Here is a 12,372-nt window from a genome sequence, read left to right as displayed (position 1 = left end):
CCACCGGCAGCCCCTCGTGGCTGCAGGAACAGAGCACAGCACTGTGCCATGTGCTCCAGCAGCTCCGTGCCGCTGTGGGGCGCAGTGCTGTTACCGGGCACCGCGCTGGGGGCTCCCGCAGCCACCATTGGACTCTGTGAGGCCCAGCGGCGGCAGCAACAGACCAGGAGCGCAGCTCAACACCAACCCGAGCCCTTTATTGAGGCTCAGTCACACCGCACAGGCTGTCGCCCTCTGGCAGCCACGGACGGCGCGCAGCTGCAGCCGCTGCAGGGCTCTGCAAGGCACCAGGAGCCCCGGCTGAGCGCGGCCACGGGGCGCAGAGCAGAGCTGCCCAACGCCTGCAGTGCTGGGCAGGCGGCTGCCGGCAATCGGACGGCAGGTTGAGGAGCTGCAGCCAAACCAAACCGGCCTCTGAGTCTGCAGTGCTGGAGCACGGCCCCGCTCCCGCTGCCCCCCGCTTTAATCCTCCTCCAAGTCCTTGGCCTTTTTCTTCTTCTTCTTCTCCAGGGGGGCGCCCTCTGCCAGCAGTTTCCTTTTCTTCTTGGGCAAGGCCTCTTCCTCCAGCCCGTTCTCCTCTGGCTCTGTGGCAGCTTCCTGCTCCTTCTTCTTCTTCTTCTTTTTCTTTGGCTCTATGTTGTTTTCCTAAGAGAAAACACACAGTGAGGGCCCAGCCTATGGAGCACAGAGACAAATGCTGGCTCCTTGCAACCAACCCAACAGTGTGCCCAGGTGGCCAGGAAGGGCAATGGCAGCCTGGCCAGCATCAGAAACAGCGCTGCCAGCAGAGCAGGGAGCTGAGCATCCATCCCCTGTGCGCAGCTCTGTGAGGCCGCACCTCGAGGGCTGTGTGCAGTTTTGGGCCCCTCACTGCAGGGAAGACATGGAGGGCCTGGAACGCGTTCAAAGGAGGGCAGTGAAATGGTGAGGGGTCTGGAGCACAGGGCTGCTGAGGAGAGGCTGAAGGAGCTGGGAATGTTCAGTGTGAGAAGAGGAGCTGAGGGCAGAGCTCACTGCTCTCTATGGCTGCTGAAGGCAGGCTGCAGGGAGCTGGGGGGCGGCCTCTGCTCTGGTGCCATCAGCGATAGGAGCAGAGGGAACGGCTTCAAGCTGCGGCAGGGGAGATTGAGGCTGGGCGTGAGGAAGAATTGCTGGTCAGCAAGGTGGGCAGCACTGCAATGGATGCCCAGGGAGGTGGGGGAGGCAGCGAGCCTGGGGGTGTTGAAGGCAAGGCTGGATGGGAGCTGTTGGCAATAGGTGAACAGTTGGACTGGGGGAGCTTTGAAGTCTTTTCCAACCTGGGTGATTCTATGATTCTATAACCTCCCCCTAAGCTGGGTTGGGGCCCAAACATCCCCCAGCCCTGCAGGGCAGTGGGGAAAGAGCAGCAGACGCTGCTGAACAGCCCACTGCACAGAGAGGCCACCACAAACCCACCCCAAAGGGCACTCAGAGCCTCTGCCCTCACCTCTGCCTCCTGCACAGAGTTCTCCATCTCCTCCGCAGCTGCAGCCAGAGCCTCCAGGCGCCGCTTCTCCCGCTTCTTCCTCTTCTTCTCCTTCTTTTCCTGCTTCCTTTTGACCTCAGCCACCACCTCGTTGGCCTGCGGGGAGCAGAGCAGCGCTCAGTGCAGGGCCGGACTCCCACCCCCCCCCCTCTTCCAGCACAGCCGTCGGATCAGCCTCATTAAATCAGCTTTTTGCCTCCACAGCAGGTCAGGTGGGTGCTTCACATCACGTCCGACACCATGCCCACCCAGCAGCCCCACCTCCCCGCAGCCTCACCTCCACCACAGCCTCCTTCATGACCTCCAGGTTCTTGCGGGGCGGCTCTCCGGTCTCATAGAACGCCAGCCGTTCCTCCACCTGCTCCCTCAGCTTGTCCCCAAAGACGCTGGTGGGAACCTCTGTAGGGACAGCTGGCCTCAGCCCCCCTCATCCACCTGAGCCCGGCGCCCACCTGCCCCCATCCCAGCCTCTGCTCAGCCCACAGAACTCAACATTCACTCCGTGAAATGCTGCTGACGAAAAATCTTCCCATCACAGCAGAGGCCGCTTCCCCCGCCCCCATCCCACCCCCATCCCACCCCCCATCCCAGCCCCACAGACCCGAGAAGCAGTCGATGCGGGAGGCGATGGTGCATTTGTTGGCCAGGTAGCGGGAGATGCGCCCTTTGTTCTTGGCGGCCGCGCGCCCGATGAAGGTGGAGTGGAAGATGAGGCCGTACTTGGGGGTGTTCCCTCGTGTCTTCAGAGCCCTGCCACAAACCCAGTGCGCCATCGGGGGCAGCCCGGGGCCAAGGTGCCCTGAAGGGAGCTGCCGCCCCTCCACCCCCCAGGGCCGCTGCCCCGCTCCCCACCCTCTGACCTCACACAGCGCGCTCGACACGAGCTGCTGAGCCGCGGCGGTCGCTCAGGGGCTGGGGCCGGCAGCTCACACGCGGCCGAGGCCGGAGCAGCCCGGCGCATCGCAGCCGGCAGCCCAGGGAGCCGCCATCACCGCGACCACCCTGCGGCGGTACCTGAACAGGGCTTTCTCAGCCCCCAGGATCTGCACCGTCGAGGCCGGGTACTTGGCCAGGTTCGTCAGGCTGCCGGCGTGGGAGATGAGGCGGGCGCCCACCTGTGAGGGGACGCGGGGTTACGGCTGCCCTCAGAGCACCGGGGCCATGAGGGGGGGGGAGGGGGGCGGCAGGCAGCGCCCAGCCGGGATCAGCAATGAGGATTGTCAGCACAGCGGCTCAGTGGATTGACAGATTCTCTCAGACATCACTTCCACGGCCCAGGGGGGAGAGGGGGGAACGCACTCACTCACCACCTCCCCGATAAGGGCTGAGAGGCTGGGGGCCACCTGGCTCATCTTGGAGCGCAGGTACTCCTGCAGGCCCTTACGGTACTCGGACAGAGAGATCACACGGCTGGAGAAGCTCTCGATGTTGATGAGGTCGATGGGGGAAATGTCCATCCCTGCGGAAAGCAGCGTCAGGGAGCCGAGCTCCGCCAGGAGCTCCATGGGCTGCGCAGAACCCCACTCACCCATGGAGGAGCGGGACGCCTCCAGGATGGCCTGAGCCTTGGCGCCATCCATGACGATCTCCTCCAGCCCCTCCAGGCTCTCCTCGCTCAGCTCCTTGCGGTTGCCAATGAATTTGGCCAGCCGGCAGTAGGTGTAGTTCTCAGACACGATCTTGATCAGCTCGGGGAAGTGGTACCCGTACCACTCACTGCACAACAGCATCAGCACAGGCGCTGCCCCCCCCCCCGACCCCCCGCACCGCCCCCCCAGCCCCCCGTGTCCCCCCGGTCACAATCCGGCCGCAGCACCGCCGCCCCAGCCGGGGTGTTACCCGAGGCCGTGCTCTCCCTCCCCGTTCTTTGCAGGCGGTTGGAGAAGCAGCCGCCCGCGGTAAGCGTGGGGAGGCCCCGCACCGCCACCCTGCCCAGCCTGGCCCCCTGCTCACCGCACGCGCATGGAGAAGGTGTTGATGTCCTTGTCCAGCTGGTCCAGCAGACTGATGGACTGGATGATCATGTTGTCCACGCGGTTCACGTTGAACTTCACCTTGGCCCGGGAGTAGCTGTGGCCGAGGCCGAGCTGCGCCTTGGAGGCCGACTGTGCCGTGAGGCCCTTCACCAGAGCGTGGAAGTGCAGGCGGATCCCTGCAGGGGGACAAACCATCACCGGCCCCATCCCCACCGCCATCCCCATCCCCACACGCAGCCCTGCAGCCCGCAGCTCAGCTCACCCCGCAGGATCTCGGCCACCACGCCGCCGGTCTGGCACTGATAGCCCAACTCCTCCAGGATGGCGGCCCCGATTTTGGCGTCTCCCACCCCCAGCAGCGCCTTCTTCTTCTTGGCCGGCATCGACGTCTCCAGCAGCAGCCGCAGATCCTCGTGCAGGATCCCTGCGGGACGCGGAGCGGCGCTCAGCGGGGCGGGCCGGGAGCCGCACGGGGGAGCCGCGCGCCGCGCTCACCCTCAGAGACGGCGTTCATGTTCTCCAGGGCGCTCTGCGCGGATTTGAACGGGGAAAAGGCCACGAGCTTCACCACGTTGTGGAACTTGCCGACGGTGAGCACGCTCTCCTCCACCTGCGGCGGGACGCGGTCACAGCCCGGAGCGGCACGGGGGGCCGCCGCGCCCCCACCCCCGGCCCGGCCCGGCCCGTACCTGCGGCAGCAGCAAACCGATCTCCTCCACCTCGCGGACGGCGAACAGCGCGTACCCGGCGGCATGTTCGAACAGCACGTGCAGCAGCACCTGAGCGAGCGCCGCCGTCAGCGCGGGCCCGGGACGCCCGCCAGGCCCCGATCCGCGCCCGCTGCGATGAGGGCGGCCCCGACCCGACCCGACCCGCGCCCGCGGTCCCCCGGCCCTCTCCCGCCCGCCTCCCACGCCCGGCGTTGCGACCCCGGCCCGATGCGGACGGATTCGGCCCCGCAGGCCCCGCGCTTACCATCGTGCCGCCAGCGCCGCCCGGAACTGAGAGCACCGCACCGGAAGCCCACTTTATCGGAAACCCGCCCCGCCCGCACGCAGCCAATCGGCGGCAGCACCGCCCCTCCCGCCAACCAATCAACGCAGGATTCCTCTAGAAGGGCGCCCGCAGCCAATGAGCGAGCGACAGACGCGGATCCGCCCACCTTTACTCTCTCGGCCAATCAGAGACGCTCACTGCAGCTACCGCCCGCCTCTTCCCGCTCCCAGCCAATGGGAACGGCCGCAGCGCTTTCCCCGCGTTCCGCTCGGTTCGCTGCACGCACGTGCGCTCCTGTCCCCCCTTTCCCGCAGTGCCGCACGTGGCCGGAGCCCCGGCACCTCCCGCCCCCCAGCAGCCCTCCCCCCCGGCACCCCAACCGCGGTGCGGCCGAAAGAAGGCGTGGAGCCGCGTGGCTGCACGAGGCTTTATTGGGCGGGAGGGGAACGGGGGGGTTTCTCCGCCGGGGGGGACACGCGATGCTCCGAGGGGGTCCTACACCACGAAGTGCCGCTGGAGTTGGAGCAGCAGCTCCGGGGTGAGCAGCACGCGCTGCTCCCGGCCGTGTCCTGGCGCGCACGGGATGGACACGCGGCCGAAACGCGTCAGGCCCTGCTCCTTCTCGCGCTGCGCCTGCGGGAGAGAGCGGCGGCGGTGGGGCCGGGGGGGTCCGAGCTCCAATGAACCCCACGAGGCCCCGCTCAACTCACCTTCAGGAAGGACGAGGAGGGGAACGCACCGAAGCTGGTGGGGACGCCGGCGCCCGGTTGCTCCTGCACTATCTCCCGCATGGCCTCGTCCTGCGCAGAGCCGCCGCTTCCAGCACCGCCCGCAGCCCCCGCTCCCCCCATCCCCCGCCCGGGCGCTGCCCGCACTCCTTACCCGCAGCGCCTCGATGCTGCCCTTCACGGCCCACAGCCGGGCCGTCTGCTCCAACAGCCGCGCGGCCGCACTGCGTCCTGCGGAGGTGTGGGGTGAACGCGTGGCCGCGGCCCTCACCAAGCCCTGCACTCAGAGGGGAGGCTGGGGCCGTGGGGCTCCTGGGGAGGCTGAGCTGCAGCAGCGAGCAGCGCCTCTCCGGCGCCGTGCCATCCCCGGCGCTACAACGCCCCCAGCGCGACGGGGCTGCACGGGGGGCTGCGCGGCACCGTGAGCCGTCCCAGCGCCCGGCCGGCAGGGCTGAGGGGCGGGCAGGGGCTCCGCACGGTGCCGCTGCTCCCCCCGGCACGAGGATGGCACCGACGGCGTTCACAGCCCTCGGGCTCGGCCTCACCGCGTCCCCGCTGGGCTCACCTGACTTGGTCTGCTTGGTGTCCACCACCTTGGCGTTGGTGCTCATCTGGTACAGAGTCTCCAGCAGCTGCGTGCTCTTGCGGTACAGCGTGAGCGTGGCCAGGCCCTCCCCATGCTTGCTCTGCGGGAGGGACACCTTGGCCACCTGCAGGGGCTTCAGGCCGGCCAGCTCCAGCTTCATCTGTGCGCCCTGCGAGGGGACAGCAGTGGAACGGACGGCGGGGAGGGGGGGTGAGGAATAGGGGGTGATTGGGGAAGGGGGTGATGGGAGCAGGTTGGGTGTTTGGGAGGAAAAGAACAGAGAAAATGAGCGTTAAAGGCAAGGAGAAGAAGACAAAGTGGTGCTCAGAAACAGCTGCAGGCGGAGCTCCTGACGGTGAGGGACCCGTGGTGGCAGTGCTGCCTCACACTGAGGGGTAGGGGATGGAGGGGGGCGGCCCTGCAGTGCTGCTCAGTGCCTGCCGGGCTTGGGGCTCCCCCACAGCAGCAGCCATGGCTGCGCCATACAGCATCACAGAATCGTAGGGGTTGGAAGGGACCTCCAGAGATCATCGAGTCCAACCCCCTGCCAAAGCAGGTTCCCTACAGCAGGTCAAATCACAGCCCTGCAGCCGCGCATCACCAGCTGCATAATTACACGTCTGTGAATTACTGCCAGCAAAAGGTTATTTGCTTAATGAGGTTCTTTGCTGCTCTGTTTCCTCCTAGAGCTCCACTCAGCACCAATGCGCCCAGCACTGCCAGCTCCTGCCCCCCAGCTGGGGGTCGTGGCAGGGTGGCTCCTCCAGCCCCACGTCCCGCCGCCCCGCGCTCACCTTGAGGCGGTTGTTCTCGTTCTTGAGGTGCCTGATGGAGAGCTGCAGCGCTTCGATTTGCTGCAGGAGGAGGGGGGAATCCTTCACCTGCACCGGCCCCGTGCTGCTGCCCCCGGCTGCCTGCCCAGCTCCCACTCCTGCAGGAAGGCACGCGGCGTCAGCCATGCAGCACAGCATGGGGGGTGCTGGGCACACCGAGGGCTCGGCCCCACGATTTGCGCCGCCCGAGGCACTGGGGCTGAGCTCAGGTGTTGCTCAGGCACAGCTCGCACCACGCCGTGCTCACAGCAGCCCCAGCTGCTCCCGCTGCCCGTTTCCCAGGGATGCACACCGTCGCTGCAGTCGCATCGCCCCGCATCCTGCAGTCCCACACTCTGCCCCCTGCCCCCCCCTCTGCCCCCACCTGCGACCCTCCCCCGCTGCAGCTGCTGCCCACCCCCAGCATGCTGTGTGCCCGCTGCCCTGCATGCACTGCTGGGAGCGCCGCGCGCCATGCCGCCGTACCTCTCTGCTGTTCCTCTGCAGTGCAGGGAGAGGAGGCAGAGGAGAGACAAGAAGAGGAATTATGCTGAGGACTGGGGCTGGGAGCTGAGAGCAGCTGTGCCCCCAGCCGTGTCCTGTGCCACTCCGTGCTCCTGCTGCAGTGACTGCGGGATGCCCAGAGCTGCAGCTCACGGCTGCAGTGACACAGGGAGAGGTTGCAACCCAAAGGCAGCTGCCATCTGCTCCCCAGCGAGCTGCTGGTGGTCGTGGTGCAGCGAGAGGGCGATGCTGCCGTGCCCTCCTTGCGATGGCATCACCCAGCCCAGGGGGCCGGATGGGCCAGGAGCCGCCACAATGCTGACGGCTCTGCCACGCGCTGCCCTGCAGCCAGCACTGCTGGTAATGCCAGCATGGTTCCCTGCAGCCCTGCGTGGAGCTCTGCCTGCCACCACTTGAGGGACACAGAGCTGCCAACACCCCAGCTGCCCTCACTGCCCCCATGCGGAGCTGCCGGCCCTCCCCACGGCGCCACCACCGCTCCAGCACCTCCTGTCCCCCCCACCCCGACCCTGACGGCACATCCAGGGCTCCACGTCCCCAAGGACAGCAGAGCCCCCCATCGAGGGGCTGCTCGGTGCCACGCACCTCCTGCGATGCCCGACACGATGGAGGCGACCCCGGAGGCGGGGGCCCCGCGCAGCCCCTCGATGGTCCTCTTGGACTGGTTGTTCAGGCGCTGCTTCAGCTCCACCTTCTCGGATTCCAGCTGGTCGATGTCAGCCTGGAGGGCGTCCATGGTCTCCTCAAACTCCCTGCAGAAGCCCACGCGCTCACAGCTCTGACCACGGCTCGCCCCCGTGCCGCCCCACAGATGTTCCACATCGCCTCGAGCAGAACGGGTGGTTCTGAGCCATGGGGGACCCCTAACAGCCCCATAGCCCCCATAGCCCCCACCCCACGCTTACTTCTCCTTCTTCTTGAGCAGTGTTTGGGTCTCGTCCAGCTTTGTCTGTATCTTTTCCACGCGGTCGTCGGCATCCTTGGACGCGCTGTCCAACTTCTTCTCCAGGAGGCTGAGGCGCACGTTGGCTTCGCTCAGCTCCTCACCCTGCAGCACAGGGGAAGAAAGCAGAGCTCAGAGCCCCGGGGGAGCACAGGGGAGAGCTCTCTGCAGGTCCCTAACAGGGGCTGCCCAAAAATCCCACGCTGCCGTACCGCCGGTGCCCAGAGCAGCGCCCACAGCGAGGCACCGGGCTGCAGCACTGCTGAGGATCGAATGGGGGGTGAGGCAGCAGCTCCACAGGCAGCAGCTCCACAGGCAGCAGCTCCACAGGCAGCAGCTCGGCAGCGGGGGCACAACGCTGAGCACAGCACTGAGCACTACAACAGCCCTGCTGCCCTCCGCTGGCTGGCTGCCCCACTGATGGCTCACCTTGATCTTCAGGGACTTCTTCAGCTCCTTGATGACCGTCTCCCTGTCCTCCAGCTTCAGCCCCAGGCCCTCAGCATCGGTGATCTCAGCCCGAAGAGCGGCTGCCCGCAGCTCAGCAGGTGGGGTGGGCTGTAGAGGGGAGCGGAGGGAGACGATATAGAATTGGGTTGCAGGGCTCCAAGCACAGCCCCCCCTGCAGCTCACCCCACAGCTCACCCCGCAGCCCACCCCTCAGCCCGTCCCATAGCCCACCCCACAGCCCAGCCCACAGCCCAGCCCACAGCCCACCCCTCAGCCCACCCCACATCCCACCCCACAGCCCACCCTGCAGCCCAGCCCACAGCCCAGCCCATAGCCCACCCCTCAGCCCACCCCTCAGCCCACCCCACAGCCCACCCCACAGCCCACTCCGCAGCCCAGCCCATAGCCTGGCTTACTTTGCTCTGTGGCCGGTCAGCATCGTATTCTCCCTCCTGCATGGCCGTGGCCATCTTGTTCATGGTGGCAATAAGGATGCTGCAGGACTGGCGCAGGCACTCATAGGGGTTGATGCCCTGAGTGCCGTAGATCTGCAAGGATTTGGGGGGAAGTGGACAGGGCAGGAGGCCCTCAGCGGAGCTCCCAGCCCCCTGCAGCCCCCCCACACCGTGTCACATCCACAGGGGCTGCAGGACAGGGCCGGCTGCGGTGCAGCGTTTCCCATCCCACTTTGCTCCAGGCTCTGCAGCGCAGCAGGGATTCGGTCCCCTCGCTGCAGCAGGGCGCCCGGGGAGGCAGAGCACAGCTGCCCACCTGCTCGCTGACTTTGAAGGCCAAGTCCTCCAGCTTCACTGCCTGCAGCCCCTCATTCTCAGCCAGCGGGGCGATGAGCTGCGCGCCGGCAGCGGCCACCTCCTGCAGCACGGCCACCACCCAGGTGAGGTGCTTACGGCAGTCCAGCAGCGTGTCTGACACCTGGGGCCGGGCAGAGGGAGGTTGAGGGGGGGAAGCAAAGGGGCCGCACCACCCCAACCCCCAGGCACTGCAGCCATGGAGCAGAGCAGCCCCATGCCGGGCTCCGACAGGGCTGACGTTTAGCAGCCATCACTGGCAGGATGGCAAACATGGGAGAAGCAGGAAGAAACTCAAGGATGGAGGGGAGGCGATGAAGCCCACGCACCCCCCCTGAGCACAGACAGCACGCAGCCCACCTGCTGCCCGAAGCCCAGCGCTGCCGGGATGCCCGGTGCGTCCGTGCCCGGCATGCGGCGCCGGATCTTCTTGCAGAACTGCCTGATGTCGCTGCACGACGTCTCCAGGTCCTTGAGCAGGATGGCCAGGTCGGATGCCTCCTGCCCGGCCTAAGAGAGGAGAAAGGAGCTCAGCCATCTGCTGGGGGTGGGGGCACCCAGCACAGCCCACCCCACGCTCCCTCCTACCTGCAGGAAGGCGCGCAGTCTGCACACCTCCACCCCCATGCAGTCCAAGGCACTCTGGGTGAACTGCGGGCACAGAGCGGGCGCCGTGAGCAGCAGCGCAGGGCAGCACGGTGCTCTGGGCTGCAGTGCTGGGTTGGACCCCCTGCGCCCCACGCTGCTGCAACCCCAGGCTTTCCAGGAGAACAGTTTGAGGGCCAAACAGGTTTGGTTTCACCCCGTGGGACGCAGCGCTTCCACATGGAGCTCAGGAGCTCCTGGATGCAGGGCCCACAGCCCACACCTCCCCCCTGTCCCACGGCTGTGCCAGCAGCAGCAGCTGCCAGGGAACCACCAGCAGGGCTGGGGGGGGTGCAGGGACCCCCAGGCCGCCCCGTGGGATGCAGGGGGGCAGCGGCTGCATTGCAGCACTTCACCTTGATGTGGTCGGCCAGCTGCATGGTGCAGTCCTCAGCCTGCTCGGCCAGGTGGATGCTGTACAGGTGCTGCACAAAAAGAGATCATCAAAGACCGGCGTCCCTTGAGCGCTCCCACACATGCAGGCACACGAACCAAGTGAGGAAATGCATTAAGAAAAGCCAACCCACAAAGGCTGAGTTTGCCCTGATTTTTAACTGGAAGTGAAAACCCTCAGCAGGAGCAGAGCAGGCCCTGCGAGCACCCAGCCCTCACAAGGAGCTGCATTAAGGGGGTCCTTCTGAACCACCCACCAACAGCACAGAGGTGCAGAATCCCAGCGCAGGGCAACTCTGTTGCACCTCCCGGGATGCAGCACAGCCCCAGCCGGCGGCCACGGGCTCAAAGGCCGCATGCTCCAGGGGTGAAATGCTCCCCAGGGCTCCAATAGGCTGCTGCACGGCGCCCACCTGGTAGTACTTGATGGCTTTGGTCAGGGGCTCCACGTTGACCGTCTCATCCAGCTGGTCCTTGTGCAGCAGCTCGATCAGGAAGTCCAGGGAGCGCTCGTGCACACTCATCTCGGGGTACAGCATCCCCACCTTCTTGTACACCTCCACGCTGCATTTGTTCAGGGCTCTGGGGGGGGGGAACGCAGGCACGGTCAGCTCACCTGCGACAGCAGCGGGGCTGTGCTGCTGGGGGCCGACTTCCAAGCTCCCTGTGGAGCACAACAGCTGGGCAGAAGTCAAGACGCCCGCAGGAAAGCAGGGCACGAAATGGGAGCTCTGTGAGGCAGCCCCCGGCGCAGCGCAACGCAGCCTCTGGGGGCAGAACGCAGCGCTGGAGGCAGATCCGCCACCTCGCAGCAGCGCACAGCGTTCAGCAGCAAAGGAATCTCCCAGAGCTCTGCCTCGGCGAGCCCCGATCCCGGGAGCTGCCCCCTGCAGGACGAGCGCAGCCCCTCACCGCCATCCCCAAGGGCGGCTCCACGCCGCGGCGCCGCACAGCAACGCGGCGTCGATGGGAGCCGGGGCTGACGGCGCAGGGCAGCCGGACGGCCGGGCTGGGGGCTGGGGATGGGGCAGCGGGGCGGGCCGTGCACTCACTGCTCGTATTTGTGCAGCGTGGCCTGCAGCAGGCTCAGCGAGTACACCAGCCCCGCTGCGAAGCTCAGCTGCTCTCCTGCCGCTCCCCGCAGCCCCGCGCGCGCCGCGCAGTTCTCGTTCAGCTCGAACTTCTCCTGCGCCTGTTTGCTGATCAGCTCCGCCTGTGGGGAAGGGAAAAGCTTCAGGAGTCGCGCTGCGCCTGCCCTGAATTGGTCTGCTGGGTACGGGGTGGATCCCCTGCACCTCCGTCCCCAAAAAGCACCGTTCCTGGGAGGATCTCTGAGCACGGAGAGGAAACGGCTGGGAGCCCCCACTGCGCCTGTGCTGGCGGAATGCTGGCACTGCCCAAAAGGACAGGCTGAGCCCCAGTGCTGCAAGCAGCTGGCAGCCAGGGCAGGAACCTCTGCTCCCTCCTCCTCCTTCTCCTCCTCCTCCCCCTCCACCTCTTCCTCCTCCCAGGCCCCGCTGAATGCCCTCAGACAAACAAACACTCAAAATCCCAGGACGGAAGGTGAGCCCAACAGCACGGCGGCTGCAGGACGGCCCCTCCACCCCCGGGGAGCCCACCTTGCAGATGAGCCGCGGGATGAGCAGCAGCACCAGGATGCAGTCGTGATCCCCGCCGTGGCGCAGGAAGCTGTCCGGCATGAAGGAGGTGAGCAGGGAGACGTGCCGGTTGGCCTGCTGCACCTCCATCTGCCGCAGCTCCATCTCGATGGCCTGCAGCAACACAGCGCACAGCTGCTCAGTGCTTCCGACCCGGTGCCCGGCTCGCGCGAACCCCACACAGCGCCGCAGGACGGGGAGGCAGCTGAGAGCAGCACGGAGGAAAAGGCGCAGGGTGCTGCTGGTGCATGGCTGCCTGAGAGCCAGCGGTGCAGAGCAGCACAGAGCAGAACAGAACAGAGCAGAGCAGCGCAGAGCAGTGCAGAGCAGCACAGAGCAGTGCA

At 66.7% G+C, this 12,372-nt stretch overlaps 2 protein-coding genes and 3 non-coding genes across 5 annotated transcripts; all 5 read right to left on the bottom strand.

Moving 5' to 3' along the window:
* Positions 1–176: 176 nt before the first annotated feature.
* On the bottom strand, positions 177–4,516 carry NOP56 (NOP56 ribonucleoprotein). The gene is made up of 12 exons (XM_042894237.1): positions 4,459–4,516; positions 4,173–4,262; positions 3,979–4,093; positions 3,746–3,907; positions 3,461–3,659; positions 3,036–3,223; positions 2,815–2,966; positions 2,522–2,622; positions 2,109–2,257; positions 1,785–1,906; positions 1,469–1,603; positions 177–645 (listed from the first exon to the last, which is right to left on the bottom strand). Exons 1-12 carry the CDS (start codon positions 4,459–4,461, stop codon positions 463–465), a joined length of 1,599 nt encoding a protein of 532 aa, XP_042750171.1. The 5' UTR covers positions 4,462–4,516; the 3' UTR covers positions 177–462.
* On the bottom strand, positions 1,675–1,742 carry LOC122193459. Its single transcript, XR_006182911.1, has one exon. It is a non-coding gene; the product is annotated as a small nucleolar RNA SNORD57 (small nucleolar RNA).
* On the bottom strand, positions 1,978–2,048 carry LOC122193460. Its single transcript, XR_006182912.1, has one exon. It is a non-coding gene; the product is annotated as a small nucleolar RNA SNORD56 (small nucleolar RNA).
* On the bottom strand, positions 3,290–3,422 carry LOC122193461. Its single transcript, XR_006182913.1, has one exon. It is a non-coding gene; the product is annotated as a small nucleolar RNA SNORA51 (small nucleolar RNA).
* A 376-nt stretch (positions 4,517–4,892) lies between the features above and the next one.
* On the bottom strand, positions 4,893–12,233 carry DCTN1 (dynactin subunit 1; the record flags this gene model as incomplete). Its single annotated transcript, XM_042894233.1, has 17 exons — positions 4,893–5,112; positions 5,190–5,279; positions 5,362–5,438; positions 5,773–5,962; positions 6,588–6,724; positions 7,092–7,106; positions 7,716–7,882; positions 8,036–8,178; positions 8,503–8,631; positions 8,940–9,071; positions 9,295–9,456; positions 9,693–9,842; positions 9,921–9,983; positions 10,334–10,402; positions 10,784–10,952; positions 11,423–11,583; positions 11,990–12,233. Coding segments are annotated over 17 exons (2,236 nt in total), but the record flags the coding sequence as incomplete, so codon positions are not given.
* Between the last annotated feature and the right edge of the window lie 139 nt (positions 12,234–12,372).

This window comes from Lagopus leucura, unplaced genomic scaffold, assembly GCF_019238085.1.
Source record: "Lagopus leucura isolate 7727_CA_CO unplaced genomic scaffold, USGS_WTPT01 252-1_obj-0_obj, whole genome shotgun sequence".
NCBI lineage: Eukaryota > Metazoa > Chordata > Aves > Galliformes > Phasianidae > Lagopus > Lagopus leucura.
The sequence above is the reverse complement of the archived record's forward strand: the minus strand, read 5'-3'. Positions and strand labels throughout refer to the sequence as shown.